The sequence below is a fragment of the Pseudophryne corroboree genome, chromosome 2 (assembly GCF_028390025.1).
Source record: "Pseudophryne corroboree isolate aPseCor3 chromosome 2, aPseCor3.hap2, whole genome shotgun sequence".
Classification (NCBI taxonomy): domain Eukaryota; kingdom Metazoa; phylum Chordata; class Amphibia; order Anura; family Myobatrachidae; genus Pseudophryne; species Pseudophryne corroboree.
Window position 1 is genome coordinate 355,003,013 of NC_086445.1, and position 26,822 is coordinate 355,029,834.

Here is a 26,822-nt window from a genome sequence, read left to right on the forward strand (position 1 = left end):
ATTCATTAGATCCTGGAGAAGACACCTGCCTAAGTAGCAAGTCAGAAAATCCACCTATCAAGTCACTGAAAATTCATAGTTCCCCAAATGAGGTCCTGAAATCAGCAATGCTTTCTCTGTAGAGCCACCAAGATCCTTCCCATTGGGGCCTTAAGTAACAAAGCTCTACAGCATCATTCTTAGAGCTCTACCTGCAACAACAGGAATACCACTGCTCTACAGCCGGGCTGCCATCACTTGGAGGGAGTGCTAGACCTGTGAGCATTGAGGCTCAATCTAGCACCGGCGATAGCGCTATCGCTGGGGGGCATACGCACGACAGATCCGTGCTTAAAATCTAAGCAATCAAGTCAGATTGCTTAGATTTTAAACACGGATCTCTCCGTGTGTACCCCCCCTTTACACTAAAAATAACAAATCTAATGTCATCATTCGGGTGTCAACATGTTAAAATGTAGTATGTTGACATTCACATATTTTCACGTCTACATTTTCCCCCCCCGACCTTATGTCTTTATGTCAACATTCAGACTCCACACCCTAGGAAAAGACCCATGCTACCACCTTCCATCGACCTTTTATCCATGCTGACATTCAAAATCTACTGACATTCTGCTGACATTATGACTGGGTACCCTATGAACAACCCCATTCTACCACCTTATAAATGGTTTCCAACCACATCTGTCAAATATATGCCTTTAAATATATCACCAGAACTTTAAGGATTTAATGCAGTGTTTATAGATGTATCTCCGCTCAGCTTGCACCTGCGTGCGAACGCACTGTGTGCGCGAATAGCAGTGGCCAGCTGCGGCAAATTCACAGGAGTGTGTGCACCATGCAATCCTATGGGATCGCGGGTTCATACACAGTGCACTCGCAGGCAGTGTGCACACTAATCGCACCAAAAGGGCCACAGATACCCGGTAAGAGGACAAGGGACCCATCTGTATATTTTTTATCCATACTGTACTGTTCACGATGCCTTCAATAAACAGATTTAAAAAAAAACACTCAGCTGACTTACCTCTGCTGGTAAAAGAACCTCCATGGGTGTATAAGATGGCCAGTATCCCATGGTAAGTATATTGACTGTCAAATCTATGTTACCTGGGTCACTGTGATTTTGCATATACTATAGAACGAGAGAAAATGTTATTACATATATCTTAGCATAGTGTGAATTACAGCGATACATTGGATTAGTAGCATATACAGCTAAAGGTTACAAAAGATGGAAAGAATTTACACCTCAAAATAGAAGACCTACTAAAAAGCTACTTGAGCTCTATAAAAACCTAATCATAAAAGACTTTAAGGGCAAAACATGTACAGCTTATAGAAGAGAATACAGGTTAGATGGCAAAAACGAAATAAATCATATACCGTTAGGCCAATATACTATATATTTGTACACTGACAATTTTCATAACAAACTGTACGCCACCACAATTGATTTGAAATAACAAATAGAGAATTAAAGAAAATAATAAAAAGCTATAAATTTATGTAAAGAAAACCAAACAAATCAAGAGAAATATTTAAGAGAAAAACCATTTAGATAAACAGATCTTTGTTTTCAGGGACTCAAATGTAATTGAACAAATTAACAATCATAACTAAAATGTTCATTTTTAATACTTTGAATAATGGCTGAACTCTGGAACCCATGGATATCCCCAAATGCTGTATTTCCCCCTTTATGCTTTGCCTGTCCTTTATTGCAGATATCTTCAGTTGTTCTTTGTTTAGGGATCTCTCCACTTTTAGTATTGTTTTTAGCAAGTGAAATTCATGTTTGATCGGGTTGAGATCAAGTGATCGACTCAGCCATTGTAGAATATTCCACATCTTTGCCTTAAAAAAACTCCTGGGTTGCTTTCGCAGTATATAGAAAAAATTGTGGTAAAGTGCAAGAGTTGGCGCTACCTTTTAGAATGCGGTGTTTGGGACAGAGTGATTTTCTTTTCTTTAATTCCGAAAATTATTATGACATAAAAAAGAACCAATTTTTATTTTATTTATTTTTATCTTTTAATTTAATTTTCATGAGTAACTAGTTTATTCAAAATCAAATGAGAAACGGATGCTAAATGAAAATTAGCCTTCAACGCTTATGGATAAGTATAATTTTCATAAACCTAAAAAATGTGTTTACTATGGGGGTCATTCCGAGTTGATCGCTTGCTAGCAGTTTTTAGCAGCCGTGCAAACGCATTGTCACCGCCCACCGGGCAGTGTATTTTCGCTTTACAGAAGTGTGAACGCCTGTGCAGCAGAGCGCCTGCAAACACATTTTGTGCAAAACAAAACCAGCCCTGGACTTACTCTTCGTGTGCGTTGATTCTAACGTTGGAGGGTTGGCTTTTGACATCACACACCCGCCCAACGTTCACCTAGCCACGCCTGCGTTTTCCCTGGCACGCCTGCGTTTTTCCAAATACTCCCAGAAAACGGTCAGTTGACACCCAGAAACGCCCCCTTCCTGTCAATTTTCCTGCGTTGTGCCGTGCGAATGAAAGCTTTGCTAGAACCTGTGCAAAACCACAAAGGACTTTGTACCCGTACGTCACGCGTGCGCATTGCGGTGCATACGCAGAAATGCCGATTTTTAGCCTGATCGCTGCGCTGCGAACGGCAGCTAGCGATCAACTTGGAATGACCCCCTATATCCCAAACACTGCATTCTAAAAAGGTAGTGCCACCTCCAGCACTTCACCACAATGTTTCTATATATTCGTTTTGGATTTCTGGGATAAATCCTATAGCGCCGTTGAGGATCTATACCCTTTTCCCCTAGAACAGGCCTGGTGAATCTGTGGCTCTCCAGCTGTTGATACACTACACATCCCAGCATGCCCTGCCACAGTTTTAGCATTTCCTAATAGCAAAAAAAGAGTGGCAGGGCATGATGGGACTTGTAGTTTCACAACAGCTGGAGAGCCACAGGTTGGCCAGGCCTGCCCTAGAAGCTCCCTTATTTTCCAACATTCCTTTTACCCGTGCTTTCGTGATATGTTTTGGGTAATTTTCCATCTGTACTGTGAAGCACCGTCCAATCAACTTTGCAGAAATTAACTGAATCTAAGCAGACAGTATATCACTATACACTTTCAGAATTCATCTGGCTGTTTCTGTTTTTGGTTACAACATCAATAATCACTAGTGATCGAGTGCCATTGGAAGCCCATGCCATCACACTGCCTCTACTGTGTTTTACAGAAGATGTGGTATGCTTTGGATTATGAGTCATTCTAAGCTTTCTACATACTTTTCTCTTTCCATCATTCTGGTACAGGTTGATCTTAGCTGTCGAAAAGTATGCTGTTCCAGAACTGGGCTGGTAGGCCTTTCTATTTTTGAGACTTATGAATGGTTTGCACCTTGCTCTAGTTAAGTCTTCTCGTTATGGTAGACTTGGATAATAATATCCCTACCTCTTGGCTGGATACAGTGAAGGGTTTTTCTTTACAATGGAAAGGATCATGCAATCGTCCACCACTGTTGTCTTCTGTGGACGTCCGGTCCTTTTTGTGTTGCAGAGGTTACCAGTGCTTTCTTTGTTTCTCTAGGTTTAACAAACTGTTGATTTAGCTACTGCTTAGCTTCCTGCTATCGCTCGGATTGTTTTTTTTGCAGCCTAAAGGGCCCTATATACTACTGCGACATGTCCATCTGACATGTCGCAGGCGATCGCTGGTGATCACCCCGGCAGCAGAATTGCCCAAAATACATTGTATGCTATCATTTTGCACATGATGTTACTCCGGCAGGGTCCTCAGGTTATCCACGGGGTCGGACCAGACTGAATGTGCAGCACATTCAATCTGGAGGATCCGATGCTCACGGGAACGCGCATCGGATCGGGTCGGATACACAGCCAAAATGCCCGATTTTAATCCAATATATCGGTCCAAATGCCCGAAATTGGGCTGAAATCGGGCATAACCGTTCTAGTGTATGGGGCCCTTAAGAATGGCATGTGCCACTTGCACTGAGAGCTCCTTTGCAAATGCCACAAAGGGAAAGCCCAGACCTGTCCATGAAAAAGCTTTTGAGTCAATTGTCCAATTACTTTTGGTCCCATGAAAAAGAGGGTGTTACATATTAAACAGCTGTAATTCCTAAACCCTTCCTCCAAATTGGATGTGAATACCCTCAAATTAAAGCCGATAGTCTGCACTTCAACCCCATATTAATTATGTAACTTAAATATATCTTTTAGTAAACAGCTAAAATGACAAATATTGTGTCACAAATATATATGGACCCAACTGTAGCCTACATAATAAAACGCTAACGCTGCTCCTCACCTCTATGGAGGGAGATTCAAATATTTTGCGCACTGACAGAGCAATTCAATTGTTGCTCTGTTCAGGCGCGCACAGCAACCAGCGCTCACATTACTGTGAACGCTGTTCCATCTTTTTGACGGGCTGGTAACTAGCGTCCGATACAGTATTAACAGAGTTCAGGAAGAGTAGTTCTAAAAGAAGGCTGAGAATTCATAGAATACATAAACATATGGCTATTGTGAAGATATACAAGGTTTCCAATATAAAAAAAGGACGCTAAAAAGTAAAAATGGCAAGCGAGATGTACCTATATGCTAAATATAGTTTCTACTCTATTCCTTTTTAATAGAGTCGAATTTCTGAATTGTGTATTAAATAGATCGGAACGGAATACCATAGAACCAAATAATGGGCGTGCATAGGGAAACGATTAACCTTCTTACCACTAAAATCAGAGCAATTATTAGACATATTCTGGATGGTTGCAGTTTACGTCTAAATCACTTAACATTCACGCAAAACGTCTATATTGGCAATATCATTTACCTGTTTGAATTGAACCATCACATCTTTTGAGAGTTCCATATCTTTAAACATCCCTTCCAATTTACTGGTAAATGCTGCCCCACACTCTATGGAGAAAAAGTATAATGTCTGTGTAATATTCCAGAACTACATTTTTTTTTAGCAAATAATAACTAGTAACAGACAAAAATACAGTCCGTCTAACAAAGTGAAACAAACACTATATCAACTATTTTATTTTATATTAATGGCATCTTGCTTGGCTCAATGAGCAAATAATTAATAGTTCATAAATCTCAGTGATAAAACCAAGATTTATTTTTATCATCACAGTATTTTATCATCACAGTATCAATGGAGGACTACAGATAATAGTAATAATGTTATCATTAGTTATTTATATAGCGCACACATATTCCGCAGTGCTTTACAGAGACTATTTGCCCGTTCACATCAGTCCCTGCCCCAGTGGAGCTTTACAATCTATATTCCCTACCACATGTACACGAGCACACATTCATACTAGGGTTTATTTGTGTTGGGATCCAATTAACCTACCAGTATATTTTTGGATTGTGGGAGGAAACCAGATTACTTGGAGGAAACCCACGCATGTATGGGGAGAATATACAAACTCCGCACAGGTAGAGCAATGGTGGGAATCGAACTTATGACCTCAGTGCTGTGAGGCAGTTATGCTAACCATTACACCATCCGTACTGCCCAGTATACATTTGTATACAGTCTGAGGGTCAGGTCATGTTAAATCTGCATACGTGCACCCTCTCTTCTCTAAAAATTTCCCCTGTGATCATTTTGAAAATCTGTCTAAAGCAGTGGCCCCCAAACTCGGTCCTCAAGGACCCCTAGTGGATCGAGCTTTCCAGGTCACCCGGCAGGTGCACGGTGCATGACCAACTGTCACATTTTAAAAATCTACAGGTGACCTGGAAAATTTTGCACGGCTACGATCAGCCACCCTGATATGCGGGGGGATGCCCAGCACAGGGCTAGTCCACCCGGCATATCTGTCCCTCCCCTTGCCGCACAGTTACAAATGCATTGCACGGCGGCAATACTTTTGTACCTGAAGAGTAGCTCCATACCAGCGCAGCGAAAACGCACAGTAGCAATCAGGTCTGAATTAGGCCCATAGTTTGGGAACCACTGGTCTAAATGCTTCGCAAGACTTGAATATAAAATGTTCAAGCAATACCCAAACGGTGTGAAACCATTTTATATTTACCTGTCAACTATGCAATGATTGTCTTTTAACAGAACATTTTGTTGCCCTCACTGCAAAGCATGCTATTGGACCGCATTATAACATTTTGGAGAAAAGACGAGTAGGGCCTGTGCCATCAATTCACTAAAACAATTTATATTATTAACATGTAGACTTTGACATGCACTACACCTATGCCTACAGAACATTAAGAAAATCATCCAATGGCTATTAAAGAAAGGACGTAGGATGAATGTACTTTTATAAAACACACAGTAATATGGATGTAGGAAAATAGAGCTGTACTATTTCCATTTATCCATTTTGCTTTTATGAGCACTATCCAAGCATCCAGTTCTCTGTTCACTAGAAATACAAAAATGCAGAAATGTTGTGCATATATTGAGTTTTAGGTTAAATAAACCATCAATAAACCTAAGTGCCTGTGTATATAACAATTCTATTGATAACAATAGGATTTTGATACCTACCGGTAAATCCTATTCTCCTAGTCCGTAGGATGCTGGGGACGACATCAAGACCATGGGGTATAGACGGGATCCGCAGGAGACATGGGCATTCTTAAGACTTTTCATTGGGTGTGAACTGGCTCCTCCCTCTATGCCCCTCCTCCAGACCTCAGTTGTAGGAACTGTGCCCAGGGAGACTGACATTTCGAGGAAAAGAATTACTTAACTAGTGGTGAGATATCTACCAACTCACACCCTCAACCATGCCGCACACATGGCATTCAACATAACATACGCCAACAGGCATGAACCAATTGCAGCAACATGCTGAAACTAAGATAACACAACTTGTGTAACTGTAATAACTAAACTGCAGGTAAAATACGCACTGGGACGGGCGCCCAGCATCCTCTACGGACTAGGAGAAAAGGATTTACCGGTAGGTATCAAAATCCTATTTTCTCATACGTCCTAGAGGATGCTGGGGACGACATCAAGACCATGGGGTCTATACCAAAGCTCCAGTACGGGCGGGAGAGTGCGGATGACCCTGCAGCACCGATTGACCAAACTTTAGGTCCTCATCGGCCAAGGTGTCAAACTTGTAGAACTTAGCAAATGTGTTTGACCCTGACCAAGTAGCTGCTCGGCAAAGTTGTAATGCCGAGACCCCCCCGGGCAGCCGCCCAGGATGAGCTCATCTTCCTAGTGGAGTGGGCCTTGACCGACGTCGGTAACGGTAATCCAGCCGTAGCATGAGTTTGCTGAATCGTATTCCTAATCCAACGTGCAATAGTCTGCTTGGAAGCAGGACAGCCAATCTTGTTGTGAGCATACAGGACAAACAGAGCCTCTGTTTTCCGTATACGAGCCGTTCTAGCAACATAAATTCTCAAAGTTCTAACAACATCTAGAGATTTTGAATCAGTGAATGTGTCAGTAACTACTGGCACTACGGGGGTCATTCCGAGTTGTTCGCTCGCAAGCTGCTTTTAGCAGCTTTGCACACGCTAAGCCGCCGCCTACTGGGAGTGAATCTTAGCTTCTTAAAATAGCGAACGAAAGATTCGCAATGTTGCGATATACATCTCTGTGCAGTTTCTGAGTAACTCGAAACTTACTCGCCATCTGCGATCAGTTCAGTGCTTGTCGTTCCTGATTTGACGTCAAACACACACCCAGCGTTCGCCCAGACACTCCTCCGTTTCTCCAGCCACTCCCGCGTTTTTCCCAGAAACGGTAGCGTTTTTTCACACACACCCATAAAACGGCCAGTTTCCGCCCAGAAACACCCACTTCCTGTCAATCACAGTACGCTCACCAGAACGAAGAAAAAACCGTGAGTAAAATTTCTAACTGTATAGCAAATTTACTTGGCGCAGTCGCAGTGCGAACATTGCGCATGCGCACTAAGCGGAAAATCGCTGCGTTGCGAAGAAATTTACAGAGCGAACAACTCGGAATGACCCCCCACAATAGGTTGGTTTATGTGGAAAGATGAAACCACCTTCGGAAGAAAAAGTTGACGAGTCCTCAATTTCTGCCCTATCTTCATGGAAGATCAGGTCAGGGCTCTTGTGAGACAAGGCCCCCAATTCAGACACCCACCTTGCGGATGCCAAAGCCAAAAGCATCACCACTTTCCAAGTGAGAAACTTCAACTCTATCTTTTGTAGAGGCTCAAACCAATCCGATTGAAGAAACTGCAATACCACGTTAAGGTCCCATGGTGCCACTGGAGGCACGAATGGAGGCTGGATGTGGAGAACCCCTTTCACGAAGGTCTGAACTTCTGGAAGAGAGGCCAATTGTTTTTGGAAGAAAACGGACAAGGCCGAAATCTGGACCTTGATTGATCCCTATCGGAGGCCCGCCTCCACACCATCCTGCAAAAAATGGAGAAAACGTCCTAAGTGAAACTCTTCCGTAGGAGCTTTCTTGGATTCACACCAAGACACATATTTTCTCCAAATACGGCGGTAATGTTTCAACGTTACTCTCTTTCTGGCCTGAATAAGGGTGGGGATGACTTCCTTGGGAATACCCTTCCTGGCGCTCAACAGCCATGCCGTCAAACGTAGCCTCGGTAAATCTTGGTACACGCACGGCCCCTGCTGCAGCAGGTCCTCTCGAGGAGGAAGAGACTGAGGATCTTCTATGAGCAACTGCTGAAGATCTGGGTACCAAGCCCTCCTTGGCCAGTCTGGGGCAATGAAGATTACTCGAACCCTTGTTTTTCTTATGATCCTGAGTACTTTTGGGATCAGTGGTAGTGGAGGGAAGACATACACTGACGGAAAAACCCACTGGGTCACCAGTGCATCCACTGCTACTGCTTGAGGGTCTCTTGACCTGGAACAGTATCTCTGAAGCTTCTTGTTGAGACGAGACGCCATCATGTCTATTTGAGGAACTCCCCAAAGACTTGTCACCTCTGCAAAGACTTCTTGGTGGAGGCCCCACTCTCCTGGATAGAGATCGTGTCTGCTGAGGAAGTCTGCTTCCCAGTTGTCTACTCCCGGAATGAATATTGCAGACAGAGGTTGTAGATGTTTTTCTGCCCAGCGTAGGATTTTTGTCGCCTCTGCCATTGCCGCTCTGCTTTTCGTTCGCCCTGCCTGTTTATGTATGCGACTGCTGTTACATTATCCGCCTGGATCTGCACGGGACGTTCTTGAAGAAGATGTACCGCTTGTTGAAGGCCGTTGTAAATGGCTCTTAGCTCCAGAACGTTTATGTGAAGGCAGGCTTCCTGATGTGACCAACGTCCCTGGAAGTTTTCTCCCTGAAAGACTGCTTCCCAGCCTTGGAGACTTGCATCCGTGGTTACCAGGACCCAGTCCTGAATCCCGAACCTGTGTCCCTCTAGCAGGTGAGAGCTGTGCAACCACCACAGGAGCGAAATTCTGGTTCTTGACGACAGGATTATGTTTCTGTGCATGTGTAGGTGTGACACCGACCACTTGTCCAAAAGGTCCCACTGCAATACTCTGGCATGGAACCTGCCAAACTGTATGGCCTCGTAGGCCGCCACCATCTTCCCCAACAACCGAATGCACTGATGGATCGACACACTTGATGGTTTCAATATCTGTTTTACCATTTTCTGGATTTCCAGAGTCTTTTCCAGAAATACCCTCTGAACTTCTGTGTCCAGAATCATCACGAGGAAAGACAACCTTGTCGTCGGTTCCAATTGTGACTTTGGGTAATTTATGATCCACCCGTGTTGTTGGCGTATTGACAGAGAGAGTGATATGTTTTGTAACAACTGCTCCCTGGATTTTGCCTTTATCAGGAGATCGCCCAGATAAGGAATTATATTGACTCCTTTCTGACGAAGGAGGACCATCATCTCCGCCATCACCTTGGTGAATACCCTCGGCGCTGTGGAGAGACCGAAAGGCAACGTCTGGAACTGGTAATGGCAATCCTGAACCGCGAATCTCAGATAAGCCTGGTGAGGAGGATAAATGGGAACATGCAGGTAAGCATCCTTTATGTCCACCGACACCATGTAGTCCCCCTCCTCCAGACTGGCAATCACCGCCCGAAGTGATTCCATCTTGAACTTGAACCTTCTCAGGTAGCAATTCAGATCTTTTAGATTTAGGATCGGTCTGACGGAGCCGTCCGGCTTCGGAACAACGAAGAAGCTTGAATAAAAACCCCGCCCTTGTTGTGACAACGGTACCAGGACTATGACTCTTTCTGGCGGAGAAACTGGCAAGGTCGATTTGAAAAATCGGCATGGAGGCACGTCTTGAAACTCCAGTTTTTATCCCTGGGATACTATTTGCAACACCCAGGGATCCAGGCCAGACAGAATCCAACCCTGGCTGAAGAGTTTGAGACGTGCCCCCACCCGAGCGGGAGTTCCAGCGTCATGCTGAGGATTTGGCAGAAGTAGGGGTAGACTTCTGCTCTTGGGAACCTGGAGTCGCTGTGGGCTTTTTCCCCCTTCCTGCAAAGAAGGGGGAACCTCTCACCTTTTTGTATTTATTGGGCCGAAAGGACTGCATTTGCGGGTGATAGGTCTTTTTTGCCGGTGCAGGCGCAGAGGGCAAAAATGTCGACTTACCTGCAGTAGCCGCCTAGACTAACGCATCCAGGCCATCGCCAAATAAGGCCTCACCTTTATATGGGAGCGCCTTCATGTTTCTTTTGGAATCCCCATCCGCGTTCCACTGGCGAATCCACAACGCCCGCCTAGCCGATACTGCCATGGTAGCAGCTTGTGAACTCAAAAGTCCAATATCCTTCATTGCTTCCAGCATGTAGGCGGCAGCGTCTTTGATATTCCTTAACTTAAGGAGTATCTCATCTTTATCAATCGTCTCAATTTCTGATGACACGCTTTCTGACCATTTTTCAATAGCGTGACTCACCCAAGCGCAGGCAATAGTGGGCCTGATCAGTGTACCATTGGTAACATAAATAGATTTCAATGTCGTTTCCATTTTACGGTCTGCCGGCTCTTTAAGAGAAGCCGTGCCAGGAGCAGGGAGAATCACCATCTTTGTCAACCTGGAAAGTGCACTGTCTAACACAGGGGGTGACTCCCATTTTTTCCTGTCTTCAGCTGGGAAAGGGTAAGCTATGTGAATCCTTTTGGGAAGACTAAATTTATCAGGATTCACCCACATCCCTTCAAACAGAGCATTTAGGTCGTGTGAAGGAGGGAACGTGACTTTGGATTTATTTTCCTTACATAAATAAGCCTTCTCCTGAGGTACAGGAGTGGTTTCTGTAACCTCCAACACGTCCCTTATAGCCACAATCATATATTGTATATTTTTTTCCAATTTATGATCTCTCTCTCTGGATTCACTATCGTCGACACAAGAATCAAAGTCCGTGTCGGTATCAGTGTTTACAACATTTGCAAATGGTCTCTTATGTGACCCAGAGGGGCCGCCCACATAAGGAATAACCGCATACTTAAAAATCACATTTTCCACAGATTTTCTCCAGCATGCAGCCTTAGATTCAGACTTATCTAACCTTCGGTTAATCAGATGCATACTGTCACGTATCTCTTTCACCCATGCAGGCTCTTGGTGTGCCGGTAGCGCCACCACATTACAACTCTGTGTCCCTAAAATGGCTTCCTCCGGGGAGGAACTCCCTGCCTCAGACATGCCTCACACGTGTACAGCACACTCACAGACACACTGGGACCTATTTTGGGGACAGACCCACAGTAAAATCTGTCAGAGGGACACAGGATAGGAGCAGCCAGTTCACAATCCCAGCGCCAGTGTTGCCTGTGAACACAGTATGCCCACAGCCCAACAGCGCTTTTAAATAGTAATTTACACTACTAAATGCACCACAATCGCTTTGTGCCCCCCCTTAAAAGCACCCTGTACTTGTCAGAAGTGGATGAGAGGACCAGCGTGTTCTCTGCAGCCTGAGAGAGAGAAAATGGCGCTGAGCAGTGTGCTGGCTGCCTGAGGAAGAAGCTCCGCCCCCGCAATGGCGCGTCCTTACACTCAGTATACTTTCTAATATTTATACTGGCGGGGGTAGGGCTGTGCCAGCGGCATCTTATGCCCCCTTTTAGCCAGTTTGAGGTATTTTTCTTGCTGCCCAGGGCGCCACCCCCCCAACAAGCCCTGCACCCTTCAGTGCCTGTGTGTGTGGGCAGCAATGGCGCGCTGCGCTCCCACCAGCCGCGCTTCACCTCAGCCGTCACTTACTTGATTGAAGATCATTCTTCTCATACTCACCTGTCTTCTGATTTCTGGCTCTGCGAGGGGGGTGACGGCGTGCTGTGGGAGTGAGCATCTAGACACGGCTAGCGTTCAGTACCCTTCAGGAGCTAATGTTGTCCTGTCAGCCAGAAGCAGAGCCATGAAACTCTTTAGGAAGTTGGTTCTGCTTCTGCCCCCTCAGTCCCACGAAGCAGGGAGTCTGATGCCAGCAGATCACTCTGAAAATAAAAAACCTAACATAAGTCTTTTCAGAGAAACTCAGTAGAGCTCCTCAGAGTGCATCCAGTTAGCCTGGGCACATTTCTTAAAACTGAGGTCTGGAGGAGGGGCATAGAGGGAGGAGCCAGTTCACACCCAATGAAAAGTCTTTAGAGTGCCCATGGCTCCTGTGGATCCCGTCTATACCCCATGGTCTTGATGTCGTCCCCAGCATCCTCTAGGACGTATGAGAAATTGGATTTTGGTTGTCCTTAAATCATTTCTCTTCTCTTTCATTGATTTCTTTCTAAAGGATAGTACCACCCTGCTCTCTTCTGTACTTCCTCACTTAACATTGTAATAGGCGTCTACAAATTACCTACAATTCATCTAAAATGGTCCTAGAAGTTAGTTCAATACAGTCTGCAAAATGATGAATCATTACTAGCAGTCTGGAGAAAAACCAATAACAAATGGTAATCTTCGAATCTACTACAGTGATTCAGGATACAAAAAAAAACAAAACACACTTTTTTTTCAATGAGACTGATGCGTTTGTAAAATGTTTTATTTAGAAGTCTCACAGAAGTAAACCGACAAAAATAAATAAAAAAATACAAGGAGTAAACAAGCAAGACATTTTTGCAGGTAGGTAAAAAAAGACAGTCAAACATTATCTATAAGTTGAAAGGAAAATAATACATAAGTAAGAGGGTTGGGCGGAAGAGAAAAGGTGCCATGCGCGATACAAGAAGGAAGACAAGAGAGACAAAAACAAACAAGCAACGTGATAAGTCAGGAGAGAAGCAGTGCGAGAAAGTAAGGCGTACCATCCCATCATGCAGCAGTCAAACAAAGAGGGTAGGTGAAGGATACAAAATTGAAGGAGTGCTTTCATTAGAAAGCCAAGGGGCCCATACCGGAGTGAACATGTGTTCATTATCATGGGGATAAGTAATATTTTCCATCATTGCTATATGCCAAATTTGACATTTCAAGGCAAAAATCAGGATTTTGGTACTTACCGATAAATCCCTTTCTCCGATTCCACAGGGGACACTGGAGAGCAGTTACAATGGGGATATAGTAGGCAGTAACTGGGAGCTGGCACTTTAAAACTCTAACACTGTGGCTAGCTCCTCCCCTACTATGTCCCCCCTTCAAGCCAGTCTACGTAAAACTGTGCCCGAGGAGAGCTGGAAGAGACCAACGTTAACGTAGAGGAGGTAACGAAGCCCTGTAAACCAGGACAACCCAAAAACAAACCTGAAAAACTATTAGAAAAAAGGTTTACCTGAACAAAACAAGCAGTCACACAGTGACTTGCAAACCCTGAGGTAAATAAGGAGGAAACAGCGCTGGGTGGGCGTCCAGTGTCCCCTGTGGAATCGGAGAAAGGGATTTATCGGTAAGTAACAAAATCCTGATTTCTCCTTCATCCACTAGGGGACACTGGAGAGCAGTTACAATGGGGACGTCCCAGAGCTCCCAAGACGGAGGGAGAGCGCTGAGAGTCCTGTAAAACCGCTCGGCCAAACTGGTACGTAGAGGCCGCAAAAGTGTCAAACCTATAAAACTTGACAAACGTATGTCGGCCCGACCAAGTTGCCGCACGACATAAAGTAGTCATGGAGACCCCGCGGGCAGCTGCCCACGAGGGTCACACAGACTGCGTAGAGTGTGCCGAAATTGAAGAAGGAGGCTCTCGCGAGCCGCCAAATAAGCTTGTCTGATGGTCAGCTGAATCCATCGGGACAAAGTCTGCTTAGAAGCCGGCCAGCCCCGGCGGGCAGCATCGTATAGAACAAATAAGGAGTCCGACTTCCAAATAGCCGAAGTCCTATCCACATAGATCTTAAGCGCCCTGACAACGTCCAACGATCTCAAATCCGGAAAGTCCCCTGAGAGGGCCGGAACCACAAGTGGCTGATTGATGTGAAAATCGGACAGCACCTTCGATAGAAAAGCTGAGAAGGCGGGCCAGGCAAAAAACTGAAGGAGAAAACTCTCAACGTTCACACCAGGCTACATAAGCCTTCCAAATGCGGTAGTAGTGAGACGATGTGACTGACTTTCTAGCCCGGAGATTATTAGGTATAACCGTACGAGGAATCCCCTTCCTCTTCAAGATGGCCTTCTCAACAGCCACGCCGTCAAACGTAGCCTGCGTAAGTCTGGATTAAGAAAAGGAACCTGTTGTAGCAGATCGTCTGGTAGTGGCAGGGGCCAAGGCTCCGCTACTGACAACAGGTGTAGGGCGGAGTACCAAGCCCTGCGTGGCAAATCTGTAGCCACCAGAAGGACCAGCGCGTCTTCTCTCCTGATGCGTTGCAGAACCCGAGGCAACAACGGGAAAAGAGGAAAGAGGTAAACGAACCGGAACTTCCAAGGAGCCGTGAGGGCATCTACGCCGCCCGCCGCATCCCTCGTCCGAGAGTAATACAGCGGCAGTTGATGGTTCAGGCGGGACGCCATTAGGTCGATCTGTTGTATTCCCCCACCGGTGGACCAGCTGACAAAACACCTGGGGGTGGAGTGACCACTCTGCCGGGTGCATGTCCTGTCGGCTGAGATAATCGGCTTCCCAATTGTCCACTCCTGGAATGAATATTGCCGACAAGGACAGAGCATACTCCTCCGCCCAGAGGAGGATGTTGGTGACCTCCCTCATTGCCACACGGCTGCGAGTGCCGCCCTGACGGTTGATGTACGCTACCGTCGTGGCGTTGTCGGATTGAACTCTGACTGCTCGACCGCGCAGCAGGTGATGTGCCTGAAGTAGGGCGTTGTATACTGCCCGTAGTTTGAGAATGTTTATGGGGAGAGCAGATTCGTGAATCGACCAGCGCCCCTGAAATCGATGTTCGAGGGTTACTGCACCCCAGCCTTGCGTCCGTGGCGAGGAGAGTCCAATCCCAAATGCCGAACCGCCTTCCTTCCAACAGATACGTCGACTGGAGCCACCAGAGAAGCGACGACCGTGCTTTTGGAGACCGCGTCACCCGCTGATGAAGGAATAGATGAGATCCTGACCACTGATGCAGAAGACACAGCTGGAACGGTCGAGAGTGGAAGCGACCGTATGGAAGAGCTTTGAACGCCGCTACCATCTTCCCCAGAAGGCGAATGCACAGATATACTGATACCCGACGGTGTCGAAGTACCGACCTCACCAGCGACTGCAGAAAGAGGATCTTCTCCAGAGGAAGGAAAACCTTTTGACAGACCGTGTCGAGAATCATCCCCAAAAACAGCAACCGTTGTGAGGGGCATAAGTAAGACTTCGGGCAGTTCAGGATCCACCCGTGCCGAATCAGGTGGTCCTGTGTTATCCGGATATTCTGAAGTAACAGGTCTGCAGAGTATACCTTTATTAGCAGATCGTCCAGATAGGGGACAATCGTCACACCCTGCTTTCAAAGTAGGGCCATCATGACCGCCATGACCTTTGTGATCACTCTGGGAGCAGAAGAGAGACCAAACGGAAGGGCCTGGAACTGGAAATGAGCTTCCTGCATCGCGAACCGGAGAAAAGCCTGATGAGAAAGCCAAATGGGAACATGTAAGTATGCATCCTTGATGTCTAAGGATGCCAGAAACTCGTTTTGCTTCAACCCCGCAATAACAGATTGAAAAGACTCCATGTTAAACTTGAATACCCTCAAAAACGGATTGAGATCCTTCAAGTTCAGGATTGGCCTGACCGAGTCGTCCGGCTTTGGTACGAGAAACAGGCTTGAATAATAGCCCTGTTTCTGATGATGAGAGGGAACAGGGATCAATACCTTTGCGGATAGAAGCTTCTGGACTGCTGCCTGTAAGGCAACTCTTCTGTCGTCGGTAACTGGTAAACCCGTGGTGAAGAAACGCTGAGGCGGTTGGGTTTGAAAATCAAGCTTGTAACCGCAAATTATGAGATCCCTGACCCAAGCATCTGGACAGGATTGTACCCAGGCCTTCCTGAAATCCCATAGATGAGCTCCCACCCTGTGGTCTCCCAGGTGGGAGAGAAGCCCGTCATGCGGTGTTAGCGGTGGAGGACTTAACCTCTGACTGGGTTGAGGCTGTGGAACCTCTGCCTCTACCTCTATGGCCACGGGAGACGGAAGCTCCTCCCCTGGCCTCGAAACCTGTAAGGGGCACAAAAGGATCGAAAGGAGGGACCCCTACAGCGCCTGCGAGAGGCCGGAGCAGCAGAAGGAAGATAAGTCGACTTACCTCTAGTGGCCTGAGAAATCCAGGCATCCAGATCCTTACCAAACAGGACCTCTCCTGTAAAAATAAGAATTTACTCACCGGTAATTCTATTTCTCGTAGTCCGTAGTGGATGCTGGGAACTCCGTAAGGACCATGGGGAATAGACGGGCTCCGCAGGAGACTGGGCACTCTAAAAGAAAGATTAGGTACTATCTGGTGTGCACTGGCTCCTCCCTCTATGCCCCTCCTCCAGACCTCAGTTAGGGAAACTGTGCCCGGAAGAGCTGACACAACAAGGAAATGATTTGGAATCCAGGGTAAGACTCATACCAGCCACACCAATCACACTGTACAACTTGTGATAACCATACCCAGTTAACAGTATGAACAACAACTGAGCCTCATTTTACGGATGGCTCATGACAATAACCCTTTAGTTAAGCAATAACTATATACATGTATTGCAGAGAGTCCGCACTTGGGACGGGCGCCCAGCATCCACTACGGACTACGAGAAATAGAATTACCGGTGAGTAAATTCTTATTTTCTCTGACGTCCTAGTGGATGCTGGGAACTCCGTAAGGACCATGGGCATTATACCAAAGCTCCCAAACGGGCGGGAGAGTGCGGATGACTCTGCAGCACCGCATGAGCAAACTCAAGGTCCTCCTCAGCCAGGGTATCAAACTTGTAGAACTTAGCCAACTTGTTTGACCCCGGCCAAGCAGCAGCTCGGCAAAGCTGTAGAGCCGAGACCCCTCGGGCAGCCGCCCAAGAAGAGCCCACCTTCCTTGTGGAATGGGCTTTCACCGATTTTGGATGCAGCAATCCAGCCGCAGAGTGAACCCGCTGAATCGTGCTATAGATCCAGCGAGCAATAGTCTGCTTCGAAGCAGGAGCGCCAACCTTGTTGGCTGCATACAGAATAAACAGCGAGTCAGACTTTCTGACTCCCGCCGTTCTGGAAACATAAATTTTCAAAGCCCGGACTACGTCCAGCAACTTGGAATCCTCCAAGTCCCTAGTAGCCGCAGGCACCACAATAGGCTGGTTCAAATGAAACGATACCACCCTAGGGAGAAATTGGGACGAGTCCTCAATTCTGCCTTGTCCATATGGAAGATCAGATAAGGGCTTTTACATGACAAAACCGCCAATTCTGACACACGCCTAGCCGTAGCTAAGGCCAATAGCATGACCACTTTCCACGTGAGATATTTTAGCTCCACGGTCTTAAGTGGCTCAAACCAGTGGGATTTCAGGAAATCCAACACAACGTTAAGATCCCAAGGTGCCACCGGTGGCACAAAAGGAGGCTGAATATGCAGCACCCCCGGAACAACGTCTGAACTTCAGGCAGTGAAGCCAGTTCTTTTTGAGAGAAAATGGATATGGCCGAAATCTTGACCTTTATGGATCCTAATTTTAGGCCCATAGTCACTCCTGACTTTAGGAAATGCAGGAATCGACCCCGCTGGAATTCCTCTGTAGGGCCTTCCCGGCCTCACACCAAGCAACCTATTTTCGCTATATACAGTGAAAAAGTCTTGCTGTCACGTCTTTCCTAGCCTTTATCAGCGTAGGAATAACTGCATCCGGAATGCCCTTTTCCGCTATGATCCGGCGTTCAACCGCCATGCCGTCAAATGCAGCCGTGGTAAGTCTTGGAACAGACAGGGCCCCTGTTGCAACATGTCCTGTCTGAGAGGCAGAAGCCCTGAGTCCTCTGAGAGCATTTCTTGCAGCTCCGGGTACCGAGTCCTTCTTGGCCCATTCGGAGCAAAGAATATTGTTCTCACTCCTCCTTTTATTACAATTCTCAGCCCTTGGGTATGAGAGGAAGAGGAGGGAATACATAGACCGACTGGAACACCCACGGTGTTACTAGTGCGACCACAGCTATCACCTGAGGGTCCCTTGACCCGGCTTAAAACCTTTTTTAGCTTTTTATTGAGGTGGGACGCCATCTAGTCCACCTGAGGCAGTTCCCATCAATTTGCAAACTGCGTGAAGACTTCCTGATGAAGTCCCCACTTTCCCGGGTGGAGGTCGTGCCTGCTGAGGAAGTCTGCTTCCCAGTTGTCCACTCCCGGAATGAACACTGCTGACAGTGCGCTTACTTGATTCTCCGCCCAGCGAAGAATTCTGGTGGCTTCTACCCTCGCCACCCTGCTCCTTGTGCAGCCTTGGCGGTTTACATGAACCCCTGCGGTCTGACTGGATCAGAACCGGTTGGTCGCGAAGCAGGATCTCCGCTTGATTTATGGCGTTGTATATGGCCCTCAGTTCCAGGATATTGATGTGAAGGCAAGTCTGTTGACTTGACCACAGACCTTGGAAATTTCTTCCCTGTGTAACTGCCCCCCACCCCCGGAGGCTTGCATCCGTGGTCACCAGGATCCAGTCCTGAATGCCGAATCTCGAGAAGGTGAGCACTCTGCTGAATGCCGAATCTCGAGAAGGTGAGCACTCTGCAGCCACCACAGGAGAGACACCCTGGCCCTGGGGGATAGGGTGATTAACCGATGCATCTGAAGAGGTGATCCGGACCACTTGTCCAGTAAGTCCCATTGGAAGATCCTCGCATGGAACCTGCCTAAGGGGATGGCCTCGTATGATGTCACCATCCTTCCCAGGACTCGAGTGCAGTGATGCACTGACACCTGTTTTGGTTTTAATAGATTCCTGACCAGTGTCATGAGCTCCCTCTATCGGGAGATAAACCCTTTTCTGGTCTGTGTCTAGGATCGTGCCTAGGAGAGGCAGATGAGCTGTAGGAACCAACTGCGACTTTGGAATATATAGAATCCAGCCGTGTTGCCGTTACACTTCCAGAGAAAGGGATACGCTGTTCAGCAACTGCTCTCTTGATCTCGCTTGTATGAGGAGTTCGTCCAAGTACGTGATAATAGTGACACCTTGCTTCCGCAGGAGCACAATCATATCCGCCATTACCTTGGTTATGACAATCCCGTACCGCAATTCTGAGGTACGCCTAATGAGGTGGATAAATGGGGACATGAAGGTATGCATCCCTTATGACCCGATTCATGATAAAGTCTCCCTCTTTTTAGGCTTGCCCTGACCGCTCTTAGCGATTCCATCTTGAACTTGAACCTTCTCAGGTATATGTTCAGGGATTTTTAATTCAATATGGGTCTGACCGAACCGTCTGGTTTCGGGATTACAACATGGTCGAATAATAACACCCTCTTGTTGAAGGAGGGGACCCTTGACCACCACCTGTTAAAGATACAATTTGTGAATTGCAGTTAACACTGGCTCCCCCTCTTGGGGGGAAGCCCGCAGGGCCGTCGGTGAGGGGGCATCTTCTCACAGTCCAGCTTGTATCCCTGAGACACAATATCTATTGCCCAGAGACCTAACAGGGAGTGAACCCACTTGTGGCTGAACTTACGAAGGCGTGTCCCCACCGGGCCTAGCTCCGCCTGTGGAGCCCCAGCGGCATAGGTGGATTTTTGTAGGGGCCGGGGAGGACTTCTGTTCCTGGGAACTAGCTGTGTTGATCCCGGCTCTGACAAGAAAGGACGCACCTCAGACTTTCTTGTTTCTTTATTCGAAAGGCTGCATTTAATAATGTCGTGCTTTCTTAGGCTGTGCAGGAATATAAGGCAAACTAGCAGAATTACCAGCTGTAGCTGTGGAGACCAGGCCCGAGAACCCTTCTCCACACAATCCTCAGCCGTCCATATGCCTCTTAAGTCGGCATCATCTGTCCAATGCATATTCTACAGGACACGTCAAGCAGAGATCGACATAGCTTTGACTCTAGGACCCAGTATACTCATGTCTCTTTGGGCATGCTTTATAACTATATATCTATCACTTAAGACAGCATCTTTAATATATTTACTAGGGTCTCAATCTCTGCTGATAAGGTACCTGTCCACGCTGCCACAGCGCTATAAGCCCATGCCGACACAATCGCCAGTCTGGGTAGTATACTAGAATGTGCACGGTATCTGCAGGATCCCTGAGAATAGCAAGTGCTACCGTCTGTGCAAACAGGACACCCTAGGGTCAGATTCTCAACACATCCTGGCCCTACTGGGGAAACGATACAGCCTGAGAATTCTCTTGTGGGAAGCTGCCGTCTCTTGTCTGGAGATTCCCGCTCTTTTTCCTCATGAGAGGAGGGAAATTTACCTCAGCATTCTTCCCCTTAAACATGTGTACTCTCGTGTCAGGGACAGATGAGTCATCAGTGATATGCAAATCATCTTTTATTTCAATATCATATATTGAATACCTTCTAGCCATCTCGGCTGTAACTTTGCATTATCGTAGTCGACAGTGGAGTTAAACTCCGTGTCGATACCAGTGTTTATTATTTTGGATAGTGAGCATTGTGAGACTCTGAAGGTCTCTGTGACATAGGGACAGACATGGGTAGATTTCCTGTCTGTTCCCTAACCATTTGTGCAATAAATTCACCTTAGCACTTACACATATCCAAACAGGTGTCGGCGTTGTCGACGGAGACACCCTCTCACATACATATCCGCTCTATCACCTCCTTAGAGGAGCCTTTTACCTCAGACATGTTGGTTAAAGGGCTGCAGAACTGGACAATTGTCACAGATCTGCTGAACCGGCGCTAGTTCTAAAAATCAAAAAATAAATACATATATATCAAACTTTTAATTAAAAGTGAATACATTTTTTTGTAAATAGGCAGCTGAGTAGAAGCAACTTGCTAGGTCGCTTAAGATTATATGAAACAAACAAAGAAAAAGTTTACTCTGCGCCAAAAAACACTATGTTATATCAGTGTGCAGTCTGTCATGTATAATGATTGACTCAGTACAACTTCAATTATAAATATCCACTTTTATATTTGATCTTAAAAATTAGCAGCATAAGACACATACATACATAAACTTTGTAACAATATTGCTCTCTATATAGACAATATAAACAATATGTTATACAGGTTGAGTATCCCTTATCCAAAATGCTTGGGACCAGAGGTATTTTGGATATCGGATTTTTCCGTATTTTGGAATAATTGCATACCATAATGAGATATCATGGTGATGGGACCTAAATCTAAGCACAGAATGCATTTATGTTTCATATACACCTTATACACACAGCCTGAAGGTCATTTTAGCCAATATTTTTTCTAACTTTGTACATTAAACAAAGTGTGTCTACATTCACACAATTAATTTATGTTTCATATACACCTTATACACACAGCCTGAAGGTCATTTAATACAATATTTTTAATAACTTTGTGTATTAAACAAAGTTTGTGTACATTGAGTCATCAAAAAACAAAGGTTTCACTATCTCACTCTCACTCAAAAAAGTCCGTATTTCGGAATATTCCGTATTTCGGAATATTTGGATATGGGATACTCAACCTGTATTCTAAAAATAACTTGTTGGCTCTGTTTGGTAGAAATTGGATTATTAAGCACTGGCGTCCCAGTGTCAAAAAACTAGATAATAATAAAAAGTCCCGCAAATATGATAATACAGTCTCTCTGTGAATAATATATATTAGTTGTAATAGATAATTACCAATGTGCTGATTCCTGGATTGTTTGGATACAGGGTTCGTTTTGCAGTAAAATGCACATATGGATAATTGCTAGAATAGAGTTACCGTTCCATTCATAAAACAGCTTCACTGATTAATGGCCTTGTCAGGCAGTTACTGTGATTACTTCCATACCACGGGTGATTGACCCCACTGCGGAGGACATAGGCAGACACCCGGTGAAATCAAATGGAGAAACGGATAAGATTGAAGCCGCTGCAGACAGCCGTATGCGGTAATTAGCTGATACTCGCCGGCTTTTGTGATGGTAAGGAACTGACGTGAAGTACTGCAGGACACCGCCGACTTCAAGCTCTGGACTGCTGCCTTTCGGATAGTGATCTGCGGCTGGCAGTCAGCTGGAGCACCCGGTGTACAGCGTGCGGATAAATGCTGTGGCTGTGTGCGGCGGTAGGTCCGTTCCACAGACGAATTAGACCAAACAGAGACCGATGTGGAGTGGGCGTCAACGCGTTTCGTCTCCTAGGCAACCGGAGACTTCCTCAGACATGTCGACACACGTGTACCGACACACCACACACACAGGGGATGCTCTATTTGAAGACAGTTCCCCCACAAGGCCCTTTGGAGAGACAGAGAGAGAGTATGCCAGCACACACCCCAGCGCTATATAACCCAGGGATTACACTACAACTCAGTGTTTACCCAGTAGCTGCTGTATATACAAATTTTGCGCCTAAATTTATGTGCCCCCCCCCTCTCTTTTCACCCTTTGTGTACCAGGATACTGCAGGGGAGAGCCTGGGGAGCTTCCTTCCAGCGGAGCTGTGAAGAGAAAATGGCGCTGGTGTGCTGAGGAAGAAGGCCCCGCCCCCTCAGCGGCGGGCTTCTGTCCTGTTTCTGACTAAAAATGGCGGGGGTTTTACACATATACAGTCACGGACTTTATTATGTGTATTTTTATGCCAAAGGTATTTTTATTGCTGCCCAGGGCGCCCCCCAGCGCCCTGCACCCTACAGTGACCGGATTGTGTGGTGTGCATAGGGAGCAATGGCGCACAGCAGCGGTGCTGTGCGCTACCTTAATGAAGACAGGAGTCTTCTGCCGCCGATTTCATCGCTTCTCTTCTGTCTTCTGGCTCTGCAAGGGGGACGGCGGCGCAGCTCCGGGGACGGACGATCGAGGTCAGGCCCTGTGTTCGAACCCTCTGGAGCCAATGGTGTCCAGTAGCCTAAGAAGCACAAGCTAGCTGCAAGCAGGTAGGTTTGCTTCTCTCCCCTCAGTCCCATGTAGCAGTGAGTCTGTTGCCAGCAGATCTCACTGAAAATAAAAAACCTAACAAATACTTTCTTTCTAGCAAGCTCAGGAGAGCCCACTAGGAGCACCCAGCTCTGGCCGGGCACAGATTCTAACTGAGGTCTGGAGGAGGGGCATAGAGGGAGGAGCCAGTGCACACCAGATAGTACCTAATCTTTCTTTTAGAGTGCCCAGTCTCCTGCGGAGCCCGTCTATTCCCCATGGTCCTTACGGAGTTCCCAGCATCCACTAGGACGTCAGAGAAAAGGGCAACGCTTCTGCTACCCTTTTGGACTCCATATCCGCCTGCCACTGCCGTAGCCAGAGAGCTCTGCGGGCCGAAATTGCCAAAGTGGAAATCCTAGCTCCGAGGATACAGATGTCCTTGGAAGCCTCACAAAGATAGAGGGCTGATTCGTGGATGTGTTCCACCAACTGTATCAGTTGATCCGTAGGCAAATCATCTCGAATACCAGAGGACAATTGTTCAGCCCAAGCTTCCGTGGCCTTGTTGACCCAACAACCTACCTGCGCCGGGCGATGCAACACCCCCGCCACCGAGTAAATAGTCCTCAAAGTGGTTTCCAACTTCCTATCAGACGCTTCCTTCAGCGAAGTCGCTCCAGGAACCGGCAGAACAGTCTTCTTGGACAGATGAGACACCGAAGGATCCACAATCAGAGAGGTCTCATAACGCTTCCCACTATCTGTGAGAAAAGGATAGGAAGACAAAATTTTCTTTCTTTGATACCAGAAATTTTGCATCCGGATGTTTCCGAGCCGCCGTTATGAGCGCATCCAGCTCCTCTGAAACGGGAAAGGTCACCAGCAGGCATTGGTTGGTGCCAAACCTTGAAGGGCGTAAGGTGTCCTGCTCGGTCTACTCAATCTGTAATACTGAGCGAATAGCTGTAATAAGCGCCTCAATACCCTGAGCTACTGGTTCAGAGGGGTGGTCTTCAGTATGCCGACTGACGGGATCCCGGCGCACAGTATACCGGCGCCGGGATCCCGACAGCCGGCATACCGACACTTATTCTCCCTCGTGGGGGTCCACGACCCCCCTGGAGGGAGAATAAAATAGGGGCTCATTTGCGCTCGCCACACTGTCGGTAAGCCGGCGGTCGGGCTCCCGGCGCCGGTATGCTGGTCGCCGGGAGCCCGACAGCCAGCATATCGTAGTGAACCCGTTTAGAGTCCTCATACACCTGATCGTCATCAGTATCCTGCATATCTACCACCGCCTCATCTAATAGAGGCATATCATCGTCAGATTCGTGTAATACAGGGGCTAGCAATCTCTTTTTTTAAGCCTATGGAGGGGGATTAAAGGACGGGTCTTGGGAAGGGATTACAGCCCTAGAGAGCCCTTCAACTGATTTTGCCAGGGAACGAGCCCATGCTGGTTCAGGCTCGGGACAAACTGTCGGAACGGGGCCGCGCCTCTCTATCTTCCCGAGAAGCCTTCAGTTCTCCAGTCAACAGGGTCATAACCTCTGTGAGCTGTGTTGTCCAACCAGGGGTGCTCTGGGGTTCTGATAAGGGCTGAGTAGAAGGCTCTGACCCACAATCCTCACATAAAATAAGAATTTACTCACCGGTAATTCTATTTCTCGTAGTCTGTAGTGGATGCTGGGAACTCCGTAAGGACCATGGGGAATAGACGGGCTCCGCAGGAGACTGGGCACTCTAAAAGAAAGATTAGGTACTATCTGGTGTGCACTGGCTCCTCCCTCTATGCCCCTCCTCCAGACCTCAGTTAGGGAAACTGTGCCCGGAAGAGCTGACACTACAAGGAAAGGATTTGGAATCCAGGGTAAGACTCATACCAGCCACACCAATCACACCGTACAACTCGTGATAACTATACCCAGTCAACTATACCCAGATAACTATACCCAGTCAACTGAGCCTCACTGAACAGATTGCTCATAACAATAACCCTTTAGTTAAGCAATAACTATATACAAGTATTGCAGAAAATCTGCACTTGGGACGGGCTCCCAGCATCCACTACGGACTACGAGAAATAGAATTACCGGTGAGTAAATTCTTATTTTCTCTGACGTCCTAGTGTATGCTGGGTACTCCGTAAGGACCATGGGGATTATACCAAAGCTCCCAAACGGGCGGGAGAGTGCGGATGACTCTGCAGCACCGCATGAGCAAACTCAAGGTCCTCCTCAGCCAGGGTATCAAACTTGTAGAATTTTGCAAACGTGTTTGACCCCGACCAGGTAGCAGCTCGTCAAAGTTGTAATGCCGAGACCCCTTGGGCAGCCGCCCAAGAAGAGCACCCAGCTTGTTGGGTGCATGCAGGATAAACAGCGAGTCAGTTTTTCTGACTCTAGCCGTCCTGGAAACATAGAATTTCAGGGCCCGGACTACGTCCAGCAACTTGGAATCCTCCAAGTCCCGAGTAGCCGCAGGCACCACAATAGGTTGGTTCAAAAGAAAACGCTGATACCACCTTAGGGAGAAATTGGGTACGAGTCCTCAATTCTGCCCTGTCCATATGGAAGATCAGATTAGGGCTTTTACATGGCAAAGCCGCCCATTCTGACACACGCCTAGCCGAAGCCAAGGCCAAAAGCATGACCACTTTTCACGTGAGATACTTCAACTCCACGGTCTGAAGTGGCTCAAAACAATGTGATTTTCGGAAAACCAACACTACGTTGATATCCCAAGGTGCCACTGGAGGCACAAAAAAGGGGCTGAATATGCAGCACTCCCTTAAGAACGTCTGAACTTCAGGCAGCGTCTTTCCTAGCATTTAACAGCGTAGGAATCACTTCATCTGGAACGACCTTTTCCGTTAGGATCCGACGTTCAACCGCCAAGCCTTCAAACGCAGCCGCGGTAAGTCTTGGAACAGACAGGGCCCCTGCAGTAACAGGTCCTGTCTGAGAGACAGAGGCCATGGGTCCTCCGAGATCATTTCTTGTAGTTCTGGGTACCAAGTTCTTCTTGGCCCATCCGGAACTACGAACATAGTTATTACTCCTTTCTTACTTACTATCCTCCGTACCTTGGGTATGAGAGGAAGAGGAGGGAACACATAAAACCGACTGGTACACCCACAGTGACACTAGTGCGTCCAGAGCTATCGCCTGAGGGTCTCTTGACCTGGCGCAATACTTTTTTAGCTTTTTGTTGAGGCGGGACGCCATCATGTCCACCTGTGGCCGTTCCCAACGGTCTACAATCTGCGTGAAGACTTCTGAATGAAGTCCCCACTCTCCCGGGTGGAGGTCGTGCCTGCTGAGGAAGTCTGCTTCCTAGTTTTCCACACCCGGAATGAACACTGCTGACAGTGTTAGCACGTGATTCTCCGCCCATCGGAGAATCCTTGTGGCTTCTG

At 46.9% G+C, this 26,822-nt stretch overlaps 1 protein-coding gene across 2 annotated transcripts in view; it reads right to left on the bottom strand.

Annotated features, from left to right (window-relative positions):
* CUL4A (cullin 4A) overlaps positions 1–26,822 on the bottom strand; it is a 242,315-nt gene that overhangs the window by 67,997 nt on the left and 147,496 nt on the right. For both annotated transcript variants that reach the window (XM_063953120.1, XM_063953119.1), the window contains exons 15-16: positions 4,845–4,930; positions 1,031–1,138 (exon numbers count right to left, since the gene is read on the bottom strand). In XM_063953120.1, coding sequence (XP_063809190.1) covers positions 1,031–1,138; positions 4,845–4,930 — 194 coding nt within the window. The remainder of the gene's footprint in view (positions 1–1,030; positions 1,139–4,844; positions 4,931–26,822) is intronic.